This window comes from Copadichromis virginalis, linkage group LG8 (assembly GCF_057382275.1).
Source record: "Copadichromis virginalis isolate Kocher_CV1m ecotype Utaka linkage group LG8, C_Virginalis_male_GT1.1, whole genome shotgun sequence".
Lineage (NCBI taxonomy): Eukaryota > Metazoa > Chordata > Actinopteri > Cichliformes > Cichlidae > Copadichromis > Copadichromis virginalis.
Window position 1 is genome coordinate 6,318,349 of NC_140625.1, and position 24,980 is coordinate 6,343,328.

The 24,980-nt window shown below is 40.2% G+C and overlaps 1 protein-coding gene across 5 annotated transcripts in view; it reads right to left on the reverse strand.

Moving 5' to 3' along the window:
* Positions 1-24,610, reverse strand: part of LOC146702576 (uncharacterized) — a 46,477-nt gene extending 21,867 nt beyond the window's left edge. The window contains exons 1-28 of one of the 5 annotated variants that reach the window (XM_085465503.1): positions 24,292-24,610; positions 23,769-23,939; positions 18,500-19,317; positions 16,887-17,076; positions 16,434-16,792; positions 15,850-15,969; positions 15,573-15,770; positions 15,290-15,430; positions 14,497-14,757; positions 12,559-12,739; positions 12,287-12,453; positions 11,996-12,136; positions 11,733-11,911; positions 11,027-11,199; positions 8,110-8,334; positions 7,908-8,017; positions 7,231-7,446; positions 5,502-5,628; positions 5,167-5,386; positions 4,920-5,067; positions 4,103-4,280; positions 3,805-3,982; positions 3,064-3,190; positions 2,834-2,953; positions 2,138-2,288; positions 1,936-2,048; positions 1,263-1,413; positions 74-322 (exon numbers count right to left, since the gene is read on the reverse strand). In XM_085465503.1, coding sequence (XP_085321629.1) covers positions 74-322; positions 1,263-1,413; positions 1,936-2,048; positions 2,138-2,288; positions 2,834-2,953; positions 3,064-3,190; positions 3,805-3,982; positions 4,103-4,280; positions 4,920-5,067; positions 5,167-5,386; positions 5,502-5,628; positions 7,231-7,446; positions 7,908-8,017; positions 8,110-8,334; positions 11,027-11,199; positions 11,733-11,911; positions 11,996-12,136; positions 12,287-12,453; positions 12,559-12,739; positions 14,497-14,757; positions 15,290-15,430; positions 15,573-15,770; positions 15,850-15,969; positions 16,434-16,792; positions 16,887-17,076; positions 18,500-19,306 — 5,230 coding nt within the window. In that variant the 5' untranslated portion in view covers positions 19,307-19,317; positions 23,769-23,939; positions 24,292-24,610. Of the gene's footprint in view, positions 1-73; positions 323-1,262; positions 1,414-1,935; positions 2,049-2,137; positions 2,289-2,833; positions 2,954-3,063; positions 3,191-3,804; positions 3,983-4,102; positions 4,281-4,919; positions 5,068-5,166; positions 5,387-5,501; positions 5,629-7,230; positions 7,447-7,907; positions 8,018-8,109; positions 8,335-11,026; positions 11,200-11,732; positions 11,912-11,995; positions 12,137-12,286; positions 12,454-12,558; positions 12,740-14,496; positions 14,758-15,289; positions 15,431-15,572; positions 15,771-15,849; positions 15,970-16,433; positions 16,793-16,886; positions 17,077-18,499; positions 19,318-22,568; positions 22,626-23,768 lie in introns of those variants that run through there. The other 4 variants (XM_085465507.1, XM_085465505.1, XM_085465506.1 and 1 more) reach the window with 4 other exon arrangements.
* Positions 24,611-24,980: the final 370 nt, after the last annotated feature.

Genomic DNA, 24,980 nt, shown 5'->3' on the forward strand with positions numbered 1-24,980 from the left:
ATTATAATGACAATATAACTATGCAGCATCATATTGCCCTCACTGTGAGATGCCAGTGTTGCTCTGCACACACCTGAATGGATACCTCCTACTGTCATCAGCTCCTTGGCCATGGCTGTGGTTACTATGGTAACATCCGTTCCCCGCAGGTATCGGACTCCCAGGTGAGTGAGCAGGGAGGTGGGCGGTGCTGGGCTTAGATCCGGATGCAGATAGGACAGAGACAGATGCTTTTCCAGCTCACCTCCACCAATCACTTCCCGTATCACAGGGTCCTGACAGACGGCCACCTGGGAGGGCAGCTTGTACACAATCTTACCATCTGAGAGAGAAAGCAGAGGAATGTTTACAGTGTTACAGGAAAGAAATAATCTTTCATATTTCTTTGACATGCTCCTGTTTGTGCTCTGGTCTAACCCCAGCTCAACCTGTTTGGTTTTCCGTTTTTACCTTTACCTGAGCTGGTTAAACTTGTGTTGACTCAATGGAAATATCCTCTGGCTCACTCAACATTTTACTTGCATCTTTGTTTAAAACAGGTTTACCCGTGTCTGTGTCTGTATGCGAACTGTAATCAGTGCTTCACTGGTCTCTAGTCAAGTCCTTGCTTATTCTAAGAATGCTGTCATGTTCCACTTTAAAAAAAAAGCCAGTCTTGAATCTTTTCTTCTTAGCACTTACACATTAATCTCCAGTTTATTATTTCTTGCAAACATTTTATAAAAGCTTGTAGCTCACGAGCTGACAGATGTTCTGGATAAATGCAGTATTGGGGTGATCCAGTCTGGCTTTTGCATTGCTCATCTTACTAAAACAGCTCCTCTTTAAAGTGACACTTTGACCTATACTCGTAAAAAACTAAATTCTGACCACCAGGTTTTGTCGATAGCCTGAGATATTGGGTTCGGGCTGGTATCGGGCTCCGCTTTGGTTGATTGATTCTCCTCATATCTGCCTGAATGATCCTTTTCTGTGTCCTGTTCCACTTCTCTTGCCTACAGTGTGCCGCAGGGTTCCATTTTGGGGACCTTATTGTTTATGTTAGATCTGCTCCCTCTTTAGGACACTCTGAGGTTATTTCTTGTTCCTTTTGACTCAGCTTTAACTTTAAATGAAGTGAAATCTTTGGTTCATTTGAGCTTTTTTCATTCAAGAAATATTCCCAAATTGAGTTAATCTGTATCACACTCTGCATTAGAAATTGTTGGTCTTGCTTTCATTTTTCACATCTAGTTTTAGTTTTTAGTTTAGTTTTATAATACCTGAACTGAGAGTAGGCAGGAAGGATTTGCCCTTGAGCAGCTGAATGATCTGCCCGGCAACAGGCTTGAAGAAGTCCAAAACCTCGTCAGACAGGGGGATAAACTGAAGGAACTGGCACAGGCCCTTCAGTCCCTTGAACTCTGGGTGATTCTGGAACAACGAGAAGATGGAATATGACATAAAAGAAAAAGCTCTCTTCAGACGGAGACACAACCAAGATCTAATATTAGCCTAATAATACTTTATGTTCTAGACTTTTTCTTTAGTTACCTCAGCTACAAAAAGAACCAAGCCTTTATTGGAAATAGACAGACCTGTAATTTCCTGCTACATACCAAATCTGCATATTATCAGATTTCATAAACTTCAGTGCTCAGAATTTATTTTACACAGTAATGTATCAAATATGCAGTTTTAACGCTCTCTTCTAATAGAATGATTTAATGTATCTGCTAATAATTTCTGGTTAGTATGACTGAGCAAATTTTCAAATTTTATCCTCCTGCCCAGATACGTCACAGTAAACGATCCTTAAATCATATTTTCTAAATCAACTTGCATATTAGTTTCTAATGATTTCATACTGCAACATAATGTGCATACACATTCCATGTATCATATAATATTGCACTTTCTTGGTTATTGTTCTCTATTTCTGCAGCTATGTCTTACAGTGAAGACATCCATGGCCTGGAGGAAGAGCTGTGCTATTTCAGACCGGAGCCACTGGTTCCAGGAGCTGTCTCTGTCAACATCTTCACGAGAAGAAGGGATGTCAAAATCACCTAAACAAGAAACGGACATCAGTTATTGACTGCACTTGTTCTTCACCCAACGGCGCCCGTGAATAAACTGCTCTCATCTCCACTCTCACCTTGGATGATAAAACGGAAGCCAAAACTGCGAAGGGGCAGGTAAGCAAACACGGGCTGCTTCTGAGGCTGGCACACAATGTTACTTCCTGTGGAGTCGCTGCCAAGCTGGAAAGCCAGAGCGAGCTCGGTCGACTCTACATCCTCTTTGATCTGAAGGAGGCACAAATCAATGTCACAACAGAGCCAACAACTTGCTAACAGGCTGACTTCTTGCACAAATGGGTTTGCAAAAAGTGAGGCCACTGGAAAAAAAGAGAAGAAAATCAAGAGCACAGCGTGTCTCAAATAGCCTCTGTCACTCAGCTCTGCTCATTCTCTTACATAACCTAACTGCAGATAACAGGACGCTGCCTCTGGGAAATAAAAGAAGGAAAACAGCTGAAGGAGTAAGAGCAGGTATTACTGAACCCTTTCAGCCAGACAGATCATTAAAATCAGCTCGGTGGTGTTTGAAAATACTATCCAGTGAATAAGTTTTCATAAAGTCTGATGGAAACCCGAGAAAAGACATTTGAGGAGCAGAACGATCAACACTCATATTTACAGGAGTACATCAGAGAAATGCAAATCCACAGCAGATTTTATTTATGCCCCAGGAGGGATGGAATATAGGAACAGATGGTTAGTTGTTGTTCTGAAATCCAAATATGATATGTGCGCCTGAAAAGTTGTGGGAGTTAGCTTGTGTGCATCACCTTCTTGGGCTTCAGTGTGGTTTTGACCACTAGCCAGCGCTCGGTACCCTCCGAGTGTTCCACCTCGAGCACATTGTGATTGAGATCTTTACGAGTCATCGTCATGAAACGCTTCTCACTCTGCACATAGACACAATAAATACAGTAGCAACAAGGTCTTTTATTCCTAATCCATTTAGGTGGGTTTATGTGCAAAAACACACATGTGCAAGCGCTTGTTGTTGACTTACCTGATTGTAGATGGTGATGGAGCGTAGTCGATGCAGGAAGAGCAGCAGCGAAGGGTGCACGTCATGAAACAGGTTCCTGGTCTGATGGCTCTCAGTCCGGAGAGGAAGGCTGATCTTAGTGGTCCAGCTGAAAAGAGAAGAAGACAAAAAATTAGACCATGGGTCTAATGTGAGCAGCAGACTGCTAATAAAGTTAAACAGATGTTTTGGCTTCCCCATAACCAAACTAAATTACCCGTAATATAACAATAAACAAGGAATACAACTATTTATACTAGAGTGGGGACATAAACAAAGAGGGTCAGACTGACGCAGGGCAAATTATCGTGAGACCACGCTTGCAAAAAGCAGAGGAACGTTTAGCAGCTGACCTACAAACAATGTGCCAATTTATGCACACAGACACAGTCAGCGTTTCAGCGATCCACTGAGAGCCCCACAGATTACAGGGCAACAAATGAGCAGACCTGACCAAGAAGCTGACAATGCAGATGCCGTTTGTTACTTTGGATCTCACAAACATGAAGTATGTAGGGAGATGACGGTAAAGATGGGTTTTAGCTGCACTCTGTAGTGTAGTTTATCACAACTGTGTAATATTGAACTCCAAAGTTAAAATAAGAGGTTTGTTTTTAGAAACAGCTCCAAGAAAAGCACTGGTGTAAATACTGAAACTGGTAACAGATCAATTCAATTTAGCTGATCGACTCTCAGGGTACTGGGATCAATAAGTCATCTGACCTGTGCTGATTTATGTCCCTCAGCTGTGGATCCAGAGGCCTCGTATCTTCAGTCCAGTGGGGGAGGATGTATCCCATGGGGCCACAGTTCTTGTCAAAGTGCAAGTGGAAGCCATTGGAATGAATCTCAGGACAGTCTGTGACCTTAAACACTGACTTGAAGCCAATGCCCTTCTGTCCTGTACGAAGTAAAACAGGAGAACGTCATTTGTCTATGTGGTTTTAAGTTCTCCAATACTACACACAAAAAATTTAAATTCCTTTACACAGTTGTAACGGTGGAAGAACGAAAGAGTTACCAATGTATCCATATTTGTGTTTTCCCTTAGTGCTGCGGCCTACATCACAAATAGCCCGAATGTTCTTCTCCTGGAAGCCGGTTTCATTGTTGAGGACAGTGATACAGTCTCGCTCCACCATAAAAGCCAGCGCTGGAACAACACCAGGCTCTGCCGGGTAACTGTTGTCGTCGGCATTCTGAAAGAAAGGAATACAAAGAGTTCGGAGGATATTGGACAAAATTCAAATCAAAATACTAAAGCAAAGAAGTTTCCTTTCATAGAATTTTAGACCCACAATCAAACTGCTGTTTTTTGTTTTACAGATCTTTGAAAACTATTTTTATCCTTCCTGATTTCTTATTTTTTCTTATTTGTCACACCGGCCACGTTTCGGTTCATCAGACAATTTTTAAGATCCACCAAATTTACCCACTCTCAACAGTATTGCTTTAGTTTCCAAACATTAAGCTCATGTCAAAGCATCTCAATTGGATTTAACTCAGGACTTTAACTAGGCAACGCTAAAACCTTAATTTTGGCCTTTTTTAGCCAATCAGAGGTGGACTTGCAGGTGTGTTTCAGATGATTTCCATACTGTATTACCCAAGTGCCTCAAGACAAGTGAGGCCTGCACTTCTTTAGAAGTTGTTCTGGGTTTTTATGATCTATAATCTTGATTTAAAAACTGCATATTGTATTAACTCGGGTTATCTTCGTATAATCTTAAAATACGTTTGATGATATGAAACCTGAGAGTGTGACAAATATAAAAAATCTAAGAAATCAGGATGGAGAAACTTCTGGAAGCTTCTGATAAACACGTTCAGATTTCTACCTGAATGAGCTCCAGGACAAAGTGTGTGTCCTTGCTGTAGAGTTCAGTGGAGAGGCGGTCTAAGCTGCGGCCCAGTCGCTCCTGGTGGACCTGCATCAGTTTCTGGCCTTCAGCTGTCAGTTTCACTCCGATGCCAAACTCACTTTTCCTGTCAGAGAAAGAGGAGACCAAAAAAGAGTGACAGAGCAGCCACAACCAAATCATGACACTTAAACGGACAGAGCAGTTATGGATAAAGGTGACAAACCTGATGTCTTCAATGACGGCTCTCTGGATTGTGTCCTCGGACTCACAGCTGTCACCCTCCTTTTCATCTCCGTCAGACATTTTGAGCTGTTCCTCGCCCTGGCCTCCTTCAGCGTCGCTGCTGACGTCTGATATCTCTCCGTTAGGCACCGAGGCCAACTCATACAGCTGCTCTTCATCCTCTTCCTCCTCCTCAGCCTCTATGTCTTGCTCATCGTTGACTTAAAGAACACATTTGGTAAAAGATGTCAAAAATGGAAGCAGATTATAATTTGTCACAGTATGAAAACAGTAATAAAGTTCAAAATCCTGCAGTGGAGAGCCACTTTCAATCACCTTGGTGTGGGCTGTGGTACAGCTGGGAGGATTCAAAGCTGTTGTCCATGATGTTATCCTCAAGAAAGTCATCTTCACTCATGTTGAGAGCTGACAGACTGCTGCACTCAGAATCTGTCAAATTAGACTGAAGACATAAGAAAGGTAAGAAGAATAAGTTAATAACAGAAATATGCTGCTGAGCAACAGTGTGCAACATTACAACTAGTAGACAACATTGTTGAGCATTTCTTCACATTTCTGTATTTTTACTGCTTTGTACTTTCCACACAATTCAAATAATTAATTAATAAATTTACTGTGCTGTCACTGACCAATCAATCTGATCAATGTGACTTAATGGCACCTCATTGGTTAGCGCTGTTTCCTCACAGCAAAATGGATCTGTGAGGAGCTCCACATTTTTATACTGCATGATTCAAAGTTCAAAATAAACCTTAGTAATTTAATAGTGGGCCTTTGTGTAGCCGTCCAGTTAATCCACTGTCTGAAACAAGCTGATTTCCCTTTAATTGTACATTTTCTAATTACCCTCTGCAGAATTTTAATAAAACCACCAGGAGGCTGCTCACGTGCAAACAGCCAGAGTTGCGTGCCTAAAATGACTTGCATCAGGAATATCACTGAAATCTACGAACAAGTATTTGGGCCGTGTTAAGAAAAAAAATTATTATCGACCTTTTTGAGAATAAGGTCGAAATTGTATTTCGAAAAAAAAAAAAAAGTAGAAATGTGGAGATTACAGTTGTTGTCTCAATACAAACTGCCACAGCTGCCCTGGGAGTAAAATCAAACTTCAGAATCGTTTTCAGTAACAAGGAAGGAAATGATTTCTCTTCAGAACGTAAACATATTGTGTGATGAGAATAAGGATGCAGAAAAACAGAAAAACACACGAATGTGGGAGAGTGGATTTGTACAAAATGAACAGCCTGGTAATGGACAGATGCAGTTATGATAGTTATGGATGTGCAACCAAGACGATGTATGTACAAGTTGGCTGATCAGTTTGTTTAACAGTGCATTTTGTAGAGGGTTATATGTAGATGCAGTAATCTCCACATTTCAACCTTTTTCTCTAAATACATTTTAGTGTTTAATCTGGAATTTCAAATTCATTTTGAAAATGATTAACTAATTTTTTTTTCTTGACGTGACTCTGTCCTAGAAATCATACAAGAGTCAAGAGTGGAGAAAAAATGTCTAGAAATCTAGGTTTTTGGCTCACGGGACCTATTTTATATACATTCTATTCAAACGTTAGCTATCCAGCAGTTTACATCTGCCCTTTAAGAAGTCTCTGATGCAGAAGAAAATATAGATATCTCCTATATCTAGTGATAATAAGTCTCAATTCTGAACCTCAAGAGTTCCTTTTGCACAATAAAAATGTTTAAACATTGCTGCTTTGTCGTGGCAGCAGGTCTTTGGCATTATACCCTTAAAAAAAGCAGACTTTCCACTAGAACCAGTTCTTATATGTTGCTTTTTTCCCCTTTTTTGTGTTTTTCTCTTACTATTACTGCTTACTTTACAACTCAGCTATCATATACCGCATGCCATTTTTTATGTTATTTGAGCAGCAGTGAGATTCCAGTATACTCTAAATACATAGTCCATAACTTTGTGGATTGATGTTGTGCTGATATATGTCACTGACAAAAAGGACTCTTCAATTCCAGTGTAATGTATAAGCTACATTTATAGATTCCCTCGCTTGTGTTCTGACCTTGGCTTGGTCCACAGGTGCTGAGTATGTGTTACAGCTCTGGCTTTGAGGTGGGTTCAGCTTTTTCTCGTAGTCTTTGATCCAGTCTGGGATGCCTAGAAGGATGCCCAAACGATGCAGACAGTTCATGTACCTCGGCTCCGACTGAGCCACGGTCATCAGGACCCGTTTAGATTTGGCCTGGCCCAGGACACGGGAGAAGGGCTCCAAAAACACCTGGAAGAACATAAATGCCAGAATTTTAAATGCACATGACCGTGATGTTTGATGTTGCAGACAACTTGAGAGAGCTTTAGCTCTGAGATGTCCAACAAGCCATCTAAGTCTGTGGTTGGCATGACAACTGAATAACAGCCTCCTCTTCAGCGATTTAGCTGAACAAACTAAATTCAGAGGCTAAAGCTGCCCACTCATGTGTTCCAGGACACACTGAAATGTTGTCACATGTTCCCTTTTTGTTGGTTGAAAGCTGTTTACTGGAATCATCAACACATAGTGCCAGCATCGATGTCCAATAACACTAAATATGATCAAGGGTTTATGTTGTGCCAAAGAGCACAAACTAATCAAAACATCAACTAGATTTCAGTTGGATATAAATATATAACATATCAGATGTTGAATTTCTAGCCTTCTGCAGAAGACATGAGATGCATTTTTCAGCATCCACTCCTGACCTGCAGCAGAAGAGCCTGACAGGTTCTGGTGGGGATTCGTGTGAAACACTCCAGGAGGAACTTGGCAACTTTGTCGTAACATGACACATCCTCCTCAGCCATGGACAAATCTAAACGACACAAATTCTGTTAGTCCAGTTGTGCTTTACTCTTTTCTATGGAGCAAAATGATTTTCCAGCATCTATCCTGTTAAATACCTACCTTCTTTAGCCACAGCTGCTGCCAGAGAGCTTTGCATGTGGTTGCTCAGGAGGGCTATGGGAGCATTAACTATTCCGTCAGCTACCACCATGGACACAAGGTGGCCAGCTGTGCCCACAGGATCGAGGGCCGTAGTGGCACTAGAGAAGTGCTTGTCTCCTGTGTCTGTGGTGACCCTAAACAGCACACCGGGGGTGACCTCTAACGCTGCTAGGCCTGTATTACCTGTGCAGTAAGTAAAACATGAAATCACCCATTAGTTGTTGATGCCTTTGTATTACTGCTAATTGCTCAAGAGGACACATCAAATTTAATTATCAAAGCCTGAATACCCAAATGATGCAGACAGCTTATGTGTCTCGGTATGGAAGAGGATTACGGCAACTAGGAAAAATACAAATGGGCACGTCTTCTTTTTCTTTTCCGCAATCAACTTCTGTTGTTTTTAATTCAAATTCTGAATTATTTTTTTCTCAGAATTCAGAATTCTGAAATATTTCTCTTCTGTGTTTTTCAACTTCTGTTGTTTTTATTCAGCTTCTGTTTTTTTTAAATTCAACTCATCCCATTTTCATTCAAATTCTGAAATGAAAACATCATGAAACATCTCTAAAATTAGAAATATCCTGTCTCAGAGTGACGCTGAAAAACTAGTTCATGCATTTATTACTTCCAGGCTGGACTACTGTAACTCATTATTATCAGGATGTCCAAAAAACTCACTGAAAAGCCTTCAGCTAATCCAAAATGCTGCAGCAAGAGTCCTGACAGGGACTAGAAAGAGAGAGCAGATTTCTCCTGTTTTGGCTTCCCTTCATTGGCTTCCTGTTAAATCCAGAATTAAATTCAAAATTCTACTCCTCACATACAAGGTCTTAAATAATCAGGCCCCATCTTATCTTAATGACCTTGTAGTACCATATCACCCTATTAGAGCACTTCGCTCTCGCTCTGCAGGCCTACTTGTTGTTCCTAGAGTATTTAAAAGTAGAATGGGAGGGAGAGCCTTCAGTTTTCAGGCCCCTCTTCTGTGGAACCAGCTTCCAGTTTGGATTCAGGAGACAGACACTATCTCTACTTTCAAGATTAGGCTTAAAACTTTCCTTTTTGCTAAAGCATATAGTTAGGGCTGGACCAGGTGATCCTGAATCCTCCCTTAGTTATGCTGCAATAGACGTAGGCTGCCGGGGGATTCCCATGATGCATTGAGTTTTTCCTTTCCAGTCACCTTTCTCACTCACTATGTATTAACAGACCTCTCTGCATTGAATCATATCTGTTATTAACCTCTGTCTCTCTTCCACAGCATGTCTTTATCCTGTCTTCCTTCTCTCACCCCAACCGGTCGCAGCAGATGGCCCCGCCCCTCCCTGAGCCTGGTTCTGCCGGAGGTTTCTTCCTGTTAAAAGGGAGTTTTTCCTTCCCACTGTCGCCAAAGTGCTTGCTCATAGGGGGTCATATGATTGTTGGGTTTTTCTCTGTATCTATGAAGTGCCTTGAGGCGACTTTTGTTGTGATTTGGCGCTATATAAATACAATTGAATTGAATTGAATTGAATTGAAAAGATGATGTAATCAAATTAGTACTCAGTTATCTAAAATTTGCTTTCGAGGTTGCTGGCTTTTTTAACTGTTCCAACACAAAACAATAAAAGAGACACTAGATTCTATATGTCTTAAGAAATGTGATTTAGTTAACTAAAAATAACTGCGAACCAAAACTAGAAAAGCATTTTTATTAACTAAAATAAAACAAAGTAGCAAAGTAACTAACAGTAATGGTTTTGCAAAGTCCTTGTTAATTTGGTAAATACTTTATCACAGCTCTTCTGATGAGGCTGTAACGGACGTGCTTATTGAGACTTTGGATGTCTGAATGAATGTGAGTCAATTGCTTTCATAATGTTCTCTTTTTTTTATTCTAATATCCATACTGATCTCTGGCATTTATTCTCCATATAATAACACTACAAATGTCTAATAAAAATTAACAACTGACTAAACTACAATTAAACATCTTCAAAAGCTAAAGTGGAAAAGCCAAACCAAAAGGTGAAAGGATAAATGTTTCTCTGTGCAATGTGAGACACAGTGGTGGTCATCCTGTCCTTTAATGTTAAAACTTAGAATATGTAAACTAAGGCCTTCAACAAATAAGGTTATATTTATCTTAGTAAGAGCTTGCAGGAGCTCAAAGTGCAGGACCCAACTGCAGCACAGCCGTAAAAGTGGGAGCAGCTGTGTGTGGCACTGCTGCAGTTTTCAGCTACACTTGTTGTTGCAGTCACAGCAGTGCTCACTCTGTGTCTTCCACATTTATTTTAAAGTATGTAACTTAATCTAATCATCTTTTTATTTTACAGTGTGTAGTCATGTTTATGTTGAAATGAGTGCACTGGTACGGTTAGTTACGTCTCACCTTGTATCGACTGCCCTCTTGTGGACTTAATGTGATAATCAAACATGATTTCTACACACGTTTGGCACTTTTTGACAGCAGAAACAAACATTTTTTATTTATATCTTTAAATCGAAACAAGGCTTTGTTTGTACATAATTAGCTGAACTGAATGGCAGAAGGTAAAAATAATGCACTCTATATTACCAAGGATTCATTCTGGATTCAGTCTACACATATACCGTATCACTGAACGACGTACCGTTTTATCAACTCATTTTACACCGATCACTGGTTTATGGGAAATGGGACACCTTGTATATGGTTAAGTTACATTTAAGCACTCAAAGTGCTTTCTACAACATGCCTGAGTTAGCTGACTCAGGAATACGGTATGCTGTAGCTCAGCAAGTATGACCTGCTATATCTCCTGAGCTACAGCCACTCCATACATCACATTTTGTTCAGTTTAAAAAGTCTAAAAATGGTCATGTTCAAAGCAATATGCCTCGTGCCTACCTGCATTTTTTTCAATGAATTCCTTGAGGGAGCCGTGAAGGGGTTTAAAGATCAGCTCCCACTGGCTCCACTCACTTAAATCCTCCAGCAGAGGGCAGGAGAGCAAGCTGGCCAGGGCCTGATCCTTGGACATTTCACCAAGCCGACCCACTGACTCAAATCCACCTTCAGCACTGTTCATGGATGTGAAAGACAGAAGAATAAAGGCAACTGACATGAAAACTGGACCTGTCAAATGATGGGGAGTTTATCTTTAAGTTATTCATCCTCCCATAAGGTTTTCTCATTTTAAAGGGGACCTAGCATGCTCACTTCCAGCTCTACATATTTATTGTTGGACTCTACATGTCCAGGCAGAGCGGCTTTGTTTGATTCAGAGTTCATAGCAATCCTTATTTATCTTAATACTAAGCCTTGGTACAGTGTGTCTGAATCAAGCCATTTCACCATGTCTCCATTTAAGGCTGCTGTCCCTTTTAGCTAACCTCTTCTAATTAGCTTCTCCTCACAAACAGAAGGTTTGAACAGCAGGTGGGTGGAGCCTCTCACTGACACACCGTGCCAGAAGTAAAAAAACAAACAAAGCCTGAGTTTTTGCCTCCACCACTCTTACAGATATACAATAAACATAAGGAAAAGCATAACATTACAAATCCTTCCCATATACTGAGGTGCATTTCTGTCTGTCTGGTGATAGGCTTCTAACCTTGATTTGCCTTGTTTAGCAAACAGGGCTGATTCATAGCAGACTGGGCTCAGTCCTCCTCCACCCAGTGCTTTTTGGCGTTGGACCAGGTCAGCCAGTCTGTGCAGAGGACCATGCCCCAAGTCACGACTGTCCCGGACCCCATAGTGAGACCTCAGTGCTGACTCAATGTAGGAGAGCTGAGGAAACACAGTTGCAGTGTAGTTTTAGAACATCTACTGTGAAAAAAGGTTGCTGTATCTGTGTCTGTTTTTATGACTCACTTCATCTGGATCAGTGGAGGCTACGTCGCCGCACTGTTTGATGAACTCAAAAACATCTTGTTTGGAGGGTCTGAAGCCACTGCCGGCTCGCTCCATGCTGCTGCCCAGAATCAAGGTGGACCCCACTGTGTCCTGCAGCAGCTGCACACAACCAGATGAGAGACACTGAATTTGGATGATTTGGTGCAACTTGTTATCTCCTTATTATGACCGCAAATTCTTTTGCTTTGTTAATTTGGTCCCATACCTGCGATTTGCAGAGTTAAAGTAAATCAAAAATGAGAGAACTACCTGAATGTTGTTCACCAAAAACTCCAGGAAGCTGCCTTTCTCTAAAGACAGGAAGTCTTTCACGTGGAAGTGTTCAGACAGTTTTTTCTCCAAGGAAGCAATGTGTGCCAAAGTGATAGCTGAGTTCTGAGCAGCCAGTTTGTCCCTTAGATACTGCTTCACTTTAGCTGAGAAATAGAGAGTAGAAATGTGCATTTGCCATTTAAAAATATAACAGATTCATGTTTAGGATAGGATAAGCTAATATATGTGTAACATCTTGCGTTAGAAACCTTCGCTTGGGAGAGATTTGGTGGATTTGTCCTCTGGTTTAGTTTTTTCCGTGGGTTTGGAAGTCTTGTCTTTGGGCACTAGGTCGTGTGGAACAGCCAGGGATCCCCCACAGATGGCCAGCTGAAACAGAGCTGTTTCCAGCCGATTACCTGACACCTGCAGCAGGAAGTTCTGGACGTGCTGGATCAGAAAACAAATAGAGCTTTGTGTCACAGGAGCGCAGAAATAAAACAGGCACACCTAGCTTCTCTGTTGCTTCTCTCTCTGCTCAGAGCAAACACAGACTTCAATCTCGTGTGTGCCATTACTGTGTGTGGATGCTGTTTATTATATCTAAGAACTGACTCTGAAAAAAACAAACAAACTAGAAAATCTTTTCCAAAAGTCTAGTTTTTCTGATAAATGTGGACGGTGTGAAATCTGAAACCTGCTTTGCTATTACCTGCCAATTTGGACTAACACATTTCCAGCACAGTCTTGTCTTTGTTTTTGTTTTTCACTTGTCTGTTCTGGGCCAGAATGTGAGGTCTCGCTTGGTTTACAGCAAATATAATAGAAACACAGGCATAGTTTGGGCACTGATGCTCAATGTAAGAATTGGTGTGTGTTTACTTTGAGTAACAATCCCACAACTCTGTGTTTTTTCCATTCGTTTTTTCATATACAAGAGGTGAAAACCACCTTTTCCATGGCGTATGTGTCACTGATAATTCCTGTAAAATGATCCACAGTAGGTTGGTTTCTCTGATGAAAACCGGCAAAAGCTGTTTTACATTTGTAAAACAGCGCATAATTACTATATATAGACAGCACTGCAGGCCAGTAGGCCAGTCTTTTACAGGCCTCATGTATTATCTTACTGGTCTGCAGAAAAAACAAAACATCTACTAGTATTTTAAGTACTTTAGATGGCATCTTAATTTATAATCAAACAGCATTACTAATTACTATACTTCTATCTTATATGAATAATCCAAATCTGTAAATTATATAGAAACTACATTCTTAAAATAACAAAATAATAGATCACTAATAGAAAGAGAGGGGAATAGGTGCTCTCAGCAGGCAGCAAAGTGCACCTTCATATGTCATGTTATGTTTTTGAGTTTATGGACTTTTGTTTTGTTGGTGTAACTTTTTTTGGGCATTTATTCAACGGTAGAGCAGTTAAGAAAGACAGAGAAATGGGGAAAAGACACACAGCAAAGGGCCCCGGGTCAGAAGCAGGGCACATCCCGGACAGGTCACCAGCCTGCTGCAGGTCTTCTTCATGTATTTAGTTTCTAGTTCCTGGTTGTACTTGGGTTTAGTTCTACTCTTAGTGATTGTTTTTTCTTCCTCGTGTGTCACTTCCCCTGTATTGTTCATTTGTGCATCTGTGTTTCCCTGTTCAGTTATCACTGCTCACTTCCTGTTTGATTTTGATAGATATTTGCTCCCTGTGCCTTGCTTTTAGTTTTATCTTCCAGTCTCTTGTATGTATGGACCGAGCTGGGATGTATCGTATAGACATACTAGAGACAGCTTTCATTTCTATTTGTTCTTAATACAAAACAGTGTTGGCCGCTTACTTTTCTTCATGTTTGAGCTTGTTGAACAGGAGTTTTTGTCATCACATAATATTATCCTGACTATATGAAGAAAACAAAGTGAGCATTCACCTCAGCCAGTTGGATTCACAGGTAACATATAAAAATAAACATATAAACCACATCTTACTAGTTATGTGCCGTCAGTCACATAACTCAAGTTACAGCCCTGCTATAACTCATTCACACCTAAATGCTTTAGTCTAGCTATTAAAGTTGTAACCAACTAACACACGCTGTCACTCAAACTTTGATGGATGCTTTAGCGTCATTCTGTGACCCTCTTACTGGCGAATGACCCAGTCCAGATTCAGTAACACAAGACATCTGTCAGTGTGTGACACCCACCTTGGCCATCCTGGGGCTGAACACCTCCCCTGCATTTGTAAAGACCGCCAGCACGACCTCGGCCGCTGTCATTGAGGCATACTTCTTCGAGAGATCCGAGCTGCCCGCAGAGGAGAAGGAAGCTGCTCCTTTCAGCGGCTCCAAGATGCTCTTTTTGAGTTTCCTCAGCCGTTCGTATATCTCCTCCTCCAGCTCTTTCTGAATCACCTCCCTGGCACACTCCAAGATGGTGTGCTCGTTACGGCCTACCTTCGAGATTGTCTAGAGTAGACAAATGTGTTTGTGTTTAATATGAGAATAATGGCAAAGTATAGCAGGTTAATCTTTACCCAAAAACACAAGTGAAGTCGTTTTTTTTGTTATAAGTTCACGAATGAGATTTCCACACATCTCACTGTTTGTCATAGTTAATACTTAACAACGCATGGACAGTGGGGTTCACAGAGAAGAAATCACAGCATTATTCATTAAATTTAGCAGTTACTTGAAACTACCTTCAGCAAAAGAAATAATCAGTGTGGTCCCAAGCGGACATAGGCTCTAGCTGAGACCACAGCCGGAAGCAGAATAAAACAATAATTCATGCTGGCACTTTAACTCGATCCCAAGCCTCCCTGTATGTTTGCCAAGAAGGTTCATCTGGGAGGATACCCAGGCTGTGCGGGGTGTGGCTGTGGATGCACATGCAGCTTGTGTAACCATAATATATCCCAGCAAATATGTCCCAAACCTCTGCTGATCATAACTCATCAGTAAACCGTCCTGGAATGTAGCAGAACATTGTGCTTCTTACCGATATGGGCAGGCCAAGACCAGTTATCCTGATGCCCAGCTCGTATGGAGAGTCACAGTTATAGTGGTCAGCCAGATGCTTCATAAACTCAGCCAGGTCCACTTTTACCTTCGTCTGCTTCCTCCTAAAAACACGAAGTTGCTAAACAAAAGAATGGAAACGACATATATTTATGACATATACTGTAACTGTAAAACATAATTTAACAACAACAACAACAAAATAAGCTCTTATAAACATTAAAGCTCAAGTGCAAAACAAAACTGAAGCCCTGTGAATGCACCTTTAAGATGTCTACAGTCTCGATCTGGTGGATATCGTCATCTTTCGTGTTGCTGTCAATCTTGAATATGCGGTGAATGAAGGGGAGCTTGCAAAGGGGGCCGAGGTTTAGCTCTTCGTAGCGCTTCTTGTCCTTGAGGCCAGCTAATGACTGGCCCAGCTCATACAGGGTACAGATGGATGTCACTGCTGAGGTGGTCTGGGAGAAAGAGGACAAAATAAAATTCAGTTTGGCAACCTGACAGTGAGAAAACAGGTGAAAACTAATGCGTGCCAACCTCTATGAACATGTTGATCTCTCTAATGAGGTACTGAAGATCTTTTAGAGCTTTAAGAGGCAGGTGCTCGACCCCTCTTGGGTCCAAAGAAGGCACCAGCCTGCATACCCGGGATATCACCTGGAAGCAGGAATGAAAGGCAGTGAGAGGACAACAACATAATCAAACGCAGCGAGTTAGTCCAAATGTAACAGAGTGAAACATGACTCATTGTGGGAAGCACAAGCCTAGCACACCCGTAGTGATGGTGCCAAGCCCAGATAAATGGGAAGGGCCAAATCAAATATCCTCTTGGAAACTTGACAGCAGATGAGAAACAAAGATGCAGCTGAAAAACAACTGGTGATAAACTAAAGGAAAAACAAGACGGAAGAAAACTGCAAGCGAGAAAACTGGCGTAAATAAATATGTGTGTAGAAGCCCAAATATATTGATGGTAACCTGGGTTAGAAACAGTGAGGCAAGCAGTGTAGTCTGTGAGAATAATTTAATGTTGCATAACAGACTAAATGATTAGGAAAATGATCAAATAGCATATTATGCACAGCTACACAGTAGAAAAAATAAGTATAGTTCGTCCTCACCTTCTTTGTGGTGACCAGCTCTCCATCCCCAGCGATTTCTCGTATGACACTCTCCATCAGAGTGTTGATCGTATCCTGATCCATGTCCCTGTTTCTCCACCTCCCATTGAAGTCCTCCTGGTCTGCTTCCATGGCCTCCACAGCTCGCATATTTTCTCCAAGGAGCTCCCTGAGCTGTGCATGATAACCTTTATTAAAGACAGGACCGCTGCCTTCTCTCGGGCTGGCATCCCTCACTTTGGTCTTCTGCTCTTTGGTCAAACTCCGATCTGCCCCCAGCACTGGAAAATCAGAGGCAGACAGGAAGCTAAGCCCACTGGCCTGTTCCTGTTCTTTTTCAGGTTTAGGACTCTGTGTTGCTGTGGGAGGATAATACAAACTATTTAATTAATATGGACTATTGAGAATCTTTGCCTTTTATGCTTGAAATGGAATGTTTTGATGTTTGGCTACCTGCAGCGGTCTGCCACACCCCAGTCTTGGGATGAGTTGTTGGCTGAGACTGAGTGGGGAGCTTCTTGGCTTCCCAGTTGTCGTACAGTGACATGTACTGGGCAAGAGGAAACTTTTCACCAAACTTCTGAGAATAGCAGGTTTGAAGCTGTTCCATTGATGGAGCAGTTAGCTGGTACGTCCCCATCACCTGAAACACATCAATAAACTTTTACACACCAACTGGTTTCCATAGGCAAATACCTGCTATAACACAGTGTACTGCAGAAGCCAAAGTTCAGTTTTAAGAGTACATTGGTAGAAGATGAGTTCATTCAGATACAAGCTTGTAATGCATAAATGGAAAACTCTATTAAGAACTTCCACAAATCTCTCTGTGTCTGGCAGTTTTTTGCATATTTCAACTGTTTTAATGTAAGACAATCTCACAATACATTGAAGTGAGCAAAGCACGCTTTAAGTTTTCACATTCTTAGGTGAGAAAATTACTTACAGATGGCTTCAACCAAATTAAGTAGTGAGAGGGAAAACAAGCTGTCTCTAACTGCATCCTTCTATTTAATTTACAAGCATGGGTGTGTTCCCACTATCAAATATAACTACATTAATGGGTTTATGGAACTGGATAATGTACTTAAAGCAGTAAAAATGCTGATTGCTGAACTCCTCTATGTCAATGGTTGTGATGTTGCAAAACTGGAAAGGAAGGAACGATCAGCTAACAAAATTAGGAAAACTACTGATGGTGATGCCAGTGTTATATATATTTATTAGGGTTTGTGTATGATCGACTGTTTTCTTCACTATATAAGTAATACTGAGTAATACTGAGTAATATTACGTGTAGTCAGAGGTATGAGGAATGGAAAATGTTGTCAAAATCCAAATGAAATCGAATGCTGCAAATACAAATGCAAAACTCTGCATGGTCAATCTGGGACAACCTTGTCAAAATTTATGTACTAAAAAAAATGTACCGTATACACAGGTAGTGTGAGACATGTTTACGCTAAGTGGACTTTTTAATTCATTTATCCTCCTGCAATGAAAACTCATTACTCTGTAAATTAAAATAACCCCACCAGGAATATTACCCCCCAACCTAAGCATGTCAGGGAACAATTTAGGCCTCTTTTTATATTTTCATCTTCGCGAGCTAACAGACACAGGACTGAGAACTATCTATAAGAGATGGTAGATGCTCAGCTGCTGACTGCATTCTAGTTTACTGTTTAGGCTAACCAGTAAACACATTTGAAAAAAAGCATTCTTTACTATCTTTACATTAAAAAATTCAGTTTTTTATCTTGTGCTTTTGTTTTATTGTTCTTCATTGTGTCATTGTTCTATTATGTGTTTTATCCTATTATACAGTGTCCTTGGGGGTCTTGAAAGGTGCTTTATATATAAAATGTAGTTTATTATTATTATTATTAATAATAATAAATTATGATTCCTTTAATGTCTGTACCTTTTAACTTAAGAGGCAACTATTAGCCTCAAAAGTATTGCAGATTTTTAAGATGTCAAGATAGTCAGCATCAAACTGTAAAGATAAAAGATGCCTATATATATATATCTATATATATATAGTATCAGAGTGCACAGCTAACCTCTAAGATCCTCTGGTAGAGCTGCTCTTGGGACAATTCCTCAGCTGGCTGGGGTACAGTAAGAAGGGGAATAACAGGAACATAATGGGAGGAAGATATGGAAGCAGTGGAAATCAAAGGAGATCCAAGAAGGTTCATTCTTGCCTGAGTGGGAGGAACAATCTGAGGACTGGCATCGCGCTGTGGTAGAGTACGAAGGGCAGGGCTACTGCTCCTGATAAGCGAGTCAGGCGTACGTGGTGTTGTAGGTCTGCTGTTCTCTTTAGTCTTCGTGAACATCCCAGCCTGAGGCTGATTGTGAGGCCGGTGACTCTTATGGTACACCACATCCTCCACCACAACCAGATCTTCATTCAAAGAGTCTACCAGGCTGGAAACTGTTTTGAAGTCCATAGAGACTAAGGAGACGTCATGGCTGTATTTCTGTTGATAGGCTGCAGTCAACAACTTCAGAGGGATCCCATCCGGATGTCCTTTCATCATTTTCACAATTCTCTTCAAAGTCTTACATCTTTTTTTCACTTCGGGAGCTGTTGCTGATTCCTTACTTTGAGCTGCAGCTCCACATTTGGCCCCAGCTGTCGCCTGGTTTCCCCCACGATGGTCCCTGTGAAACACCAGTTCTTCTTCTAGAACCAGATCCCTCTCCATCGAGGATACCAGGCTGGTCATGGAGTCAAAGCCCAGTTTGGATAAGGTCAAGTTCTTGTGATATGTCTGGCTATAGACGATAGCCAGCTTTTTAAGCGGGATCCCATCAGGGTGCTCCCTGACAATGGACACTAGCTCCGTCCGAACTTTTTCCATCTTGAGTGACACTATCAGGGAGAAAAGAGACCAGCATTAATGGACAATATGATTATCTGCTAGAAATATAGCTTGCTGTATAGTAAGTAAATAAGTAAAACTTTATTTATATAGCACCTTTCTAGATAAAAGACCACAAAGTGCTTCACGCAAGGATAACAAAGTATAAAATAAAACAGACACCACTTAACAAAATGCAATTCTAAAAAAATGTGCTTTTAGTTGTTTTTTAAAGGAAGCTACTGAGTCCCGAGATCTTAAGCTCAGTGGGAGAGAGTTCCACAGTCTGGAAGCCACCGTGGCTAAAGCTCTGTCTCCCTTAGTTCTCAGCCTTGTATGATGAATGACAAGTAGGCCCTGATTACATGACCTAAGAGACCTGCTAGGGACATGGGGCTGTAGAAGTTCAATGATGTAGGCAGGAGCATGTCGATGAAGAGCTCTATAAGTCAGAACCAGAATCTTGAAATGGACTAAATTCAATGGGGAGCCAGTGCAGCTGTATTAGCAACAGTGTCACATGTGAATACTTAGATGTTTTGGTCAGAAGTCTTGCTGCAGCGTTTTGAACCATCTGTAGACGCTCCAAGGAGTTTTTGTTTAAACATGTAAACAGTGAATTACGGTAGTCCAGTCTTGATGAAATGAAAGCACCAATGACAATCTCCAGTTCAGTACGAGATACAATGGGGCTTAGTTTAGAAATGTTTCTTAAGTGGGAAAACAGGACCGAAGTTAGTGTTACTGTGTATACTGTGTTTGGCAGTGTACTTAATGTGTTAACCAGCTATTAACCAGTTTCGAAATGGTGACGCCACTGCTCTAAGTAATCGCTAATAAATTTATTTTTACAGCCAACTGTAAAAATGTCCAACTCACTGAGAGCATGTTCTTCATGTTGTGTGTTTATACGGTGTTTAAAATTACTTACACATCAAGGTTAGAATCTGTCTCTAACACATATGCCCTGAAAACTCCAGTGTAAATGTGGCTATAGTCAAATATAATTATATAATTAATTATTATATTATTTTGATGTATAGTTCAATGGCTTCTTATGTTCTCCAATACCATGTTTTAGATTGTATGATAAATGAATATGTAAATAAAGGCAGGTATTTGTTAACCCAGAGAATGACTCAACTTTACATGTTCACATTCCCAGCAGTCAGCTGTTTTATCATAAGGTTACAAAGCCATTGCCAAATACCTGCCTGGCATAACAAGACAGACAGCCAAAACTAACAGTTGCTGCAGATTGCCTGTTGCTGTTGAAGCTGGTGGCTGCCAGCTGATGCATGCATGAGGAAGGTGAGAAGGTAATTCATAGGTGAGGTGTCTTTTTACTAAGAAGGGTTTGCTTTACTTTCTTTCTTTTTTTTTTTTTTCTTTTTTTCTATCTCAGACTATTTTTTGGAGTATGACATATGAACATTCAGTATCTTGATTAGACATGCAAAAGTTATTGTATGACAAAAATTTACTGATTCTGAGGGTGTGACACTCACTAATTTTCCATAGAATGACTCGTGAAAAGTTCTGGCACAGCTTCAGCTATTTCGAAGTTGCATAGAAGATGAAGAACAACTGAAACACATCGTGTATGTGAACTTTACCATGTATATCCATCACCCACAACAGCACAACAAAAACATGGTCAGACATATGTGACAGATCAAAAGAGGAACCCAAAGAATTACTCCTATAAGTGTCACTCCATTTAAAGCCACAGCAACAACAAAGTTAAAGAAATCAATAGTCACAATAATAATAAAATAAAAATATTAAGACAGATTCACCACAAACTAGTGTCCACCAGTTCATCACAGAATCCGAGTACCAAGATGGTAGCAAGTAAAGCATGCATCTCATAGGCATTACAGCATTTAATTAAATACCTAAACAAGTCAGTATTGTTTTAGAGGCAAACTTAAACAAATTCTGATTTCTATCAGAATCAAAGTGGGAGATGTTTCACGTTTTAAATTATATTTAGGGGGGGGGGGGGGGGGGGGAGTGCTGAAATGTTGAACTTTTGTTGAGTGATGAAAGCAGCGCAGTATTCCTCAGTCCTCGGTGAACATCATCTTCACCAGGTCTGCTTTAAAACATTCCTCCTCCACCTTAGGTTTGCTTTACTTTCTAAGATGCGTAGTGTATTTACTCAACACTGTGAGCTACTGTTTTGTTGCTTTGAGCATTTCATTGCATGTATCGCATGTCTGAACTTAACCGTTAAATACAACAATAAATATTCAATAGTGTGTGATTTAAGCTACAGCCCAAATTTAGCAAAAATTTAGCTTAGTTTGGAAAAAGAAATGCCATAAATTCCTCCTGTGAAATTACGCTGCTGGTGTGAACGGCTGCATTAAGAAGAAGTGATTCCAAAAAAACATTTTTAATAGACCAAATATTCACACAAATTTTACACGTCTGGTGTCTAAAGGTCTTTATTATTTATGATCACGCATGATCTGAAATGAAATCTATCACTCCCATCTCTGTAAATATAGATAGATGCTTCCAATTAACAGCACACATACAGTTCCACAAGTCGTTGGACAATAAGACTGTTTATAATTTTGCCTCTGAACACAACCACGGTAGATTTGATTTTAATCAAGCACCATGGTGTGAATGCAGTGCAGACTTTCAATTTAATTCAAATGATTTAACAAAAGTTAAATTAACTGTTAAGGAATTACAGCCATTTTTATACATACTCTCCCATTTCCAAGAGGCTGATCGCTAATGACTCTCACACCAGTATTAAAAGCACTCCTTTATATTTAAAGTTAAGACAGTTGTTTGTCCAGTTACTTTTGAGCTACTGGCTTTTCTTCTTCAAGGACTTTGTGTCAATGTGTTTTACTTAAATTAAACTAGCGAAATGTGCAGGTTTTAATGCTCAAATGTCCAAGATTAAATTAACACTAAATCAAACTGTTGTGGCTACTAATCCTGTGCACTAGTCAATGTTTTATCACTGGTGGCAAACACTAAATGTGCAGCACTGTGAATAAAATGGCACTAGTTATATCAAAATAGCAATAAGTGAGAACATGTTAACCACAGAAGCAGATTATGTTTTATCCAAAAGAACCACAATGTGTTTGCTGATGACTACTGTTTGTGAGTTTACACTGTTATCATCTATGAAAACCAAAAGGCTCTATAAACATATAGACTATATAATAGTTATATGTGTGCATAAAATACAGCCAATAGTACAAAAGTGCTGGAATCAGAGCAATCTTACCTGTTCCTTCAAATGATAAGATCTGCACTCATCTCTCCTTGAACAAAGACATGAACCTGAAACATCCTGTTCAAGCTTAAATACTCTCCTCCTCCTCCCTTCCCTCCCACCCTGCTGTGTTTCGTTTCAAGCATGAAGAGAAATGAAACTGAAACCAACAGCCATGCTCATGTATGCATGTATGTCATGTCTCTGTCCTTAATTGCGATGTACCCACACTCACATTTCCAGAAATGGTCAAAGCATTAATGAAGACTGAGAATTTATAAGACAACACAGTGTAAAGTAAGCAAAACTCTTCTCTGATTGGACACTGGAAATTGGGGAGAAAACAAAGAAGGCATGAGGCCTTAGGTTTCACATTCCTGGCTTTTGCTTCAGCTGATTTGCATCAGCTGTTGGGTAATAAGCCATGTGACATGATTAGTCTCAAAACAATCCATTACACAAGGAAAGGAAACAGAAAGTAATCACAGCTCTGTGTAGTTCTGGATACAAATGTACATACTTGTGCTGTGCATGTAATAATTACATCATAACTAACCAGAATATTTGGCTCGCACTGAAAAACTTACAGCACAGTAAGTTTTGATCTTACTAAACTCTGTCTGTTACATTACTTCCTGTCAACCTGTGGTGATATAATAAGGCGTGGGGAAACAGAAACACACACAAGAAACTTCAGAGGCCTAAGATGTTCCTGCCAGTCACGTTTGGTTGCTCAACTCCTGTGACGTTCAAAACCCTCTTGAACTATAGAGGGGTAGCTCACAGTCCAAAAAAGTAATCAGTTATCTCAGCCACACCGTTTTCATCCAGTGTCTGAAACAAGTTCTTTTAGCTCTCTTTTCCTCACTTGAGATCCCTCACAAACCAACAACACAAACAGCAGGTGTGTCACTGAATATATACGGGCGATATTACCTTAATGACATCATGCTGAGCAAAGAGCAATAAAAGGTGAAACAGAGCAGTCTGAAACACACAGGGATTACTCGTACATACACTGACCTCATTATCTGAAACTCTTGATATGTTTAACATGAAATATCAAACTAAGGACAATTAAAACAGCTCCAATTTAACATGAAATATATTGGAAATTAGAGGCTGGATAGCTTTTAATATAGGCAAAAATGCGGGGCTATTTTACTGACACAGAATAGTATATATATGTATAGTCTGTCAGTGAGAACATACCTTACAGTGATCAGTGTGCTTCGATCTTCTCAGTGCATCACAATAAACCACGAAGAGTAACAAGTCTTAACTAGTTTACCTCAGCAGAAGTAAAATAGTTATGAGAGTCCATGTGACTTTTGTCCCAGTCTTGTGATATATGATAATTACCCAGCTACCTGAAACAGAGGTCTCCAACCGCCCGTGCAGTTAGGCAAGTAGTGTCAAGCAGACAGTATATCTGTATGTCCTCAGAGCTCTCTTTAATAAGAGCAGAAATGACATGTTTATAACATTATCTAATCAAATGTAAAACTACAGGGTTTACAGTGTGTCATTTAGTACAGCGAAAGTGCTTTTGAGCCTTCGGAGAACAAGAACAAAACATCCACTAAGAAACGACTACTTTACACTAATGTACCTCGTCATTGCATTGCAACTTTTATATTCATATATTCAAAATAATTATTTTGTTACGAAATACTGTGGAAAAAGAAGCAACAACCTAGAACGAAATAACTAAGTGAAAATGCTGTCCATCTACCTGTTATTACGATAACAACCCTTTAGTTACAGTTGTGGGGCGTGTGTCTTAGCCTGCATTCAACATCTCTGTCCGGCAGGATATAAGCATGACAGATACTTATGATGGCTAGCAACGGCGCTATGCTGGCTAGCATTCGAAACTAACAGCAGAAATATTATGAAGTAATAATAATGACATTAGTCGGTCAATATAAAGAGTTACAGCGATTAATCGGGGCGGCACTTGTATTAGGGAATCTTAACACTGTTAAAAAAGTCCAATTTAGTAGAAAATCTTAAATCGAAACTCATTGTGCATGCTAACATCTTGGCCGACTAGCTAGCTACTGCTAAGCTGCATTCACGTTGCTCGATAAAGGTGGTAAAAAACCGTTCTCTGCTTTAGAGGCGTTCATGTGCGAAAGCTACTCACAAATAGTATATCACTCACAATCAAATTTGTCACTATTTTGTTTCTAAGTTTGACATATAAAACCAAACAGACATATAAACAGTTTTCAGAGACGTGTGAATGTATATTCTGAGGTAGTGAGGTAGCCTTAGGGCAGCTTTTGTGTTAGACAGTGACATTATCAGCAACTGCTGATCTAGTGTCTGAAACAAGTTGTTTAAGATCCCGTTTCCTCCCCCTTTCCCCCTTTAACACTCCCTTTTCAGTGTGAGATTGATGAATACACGCTTTATATT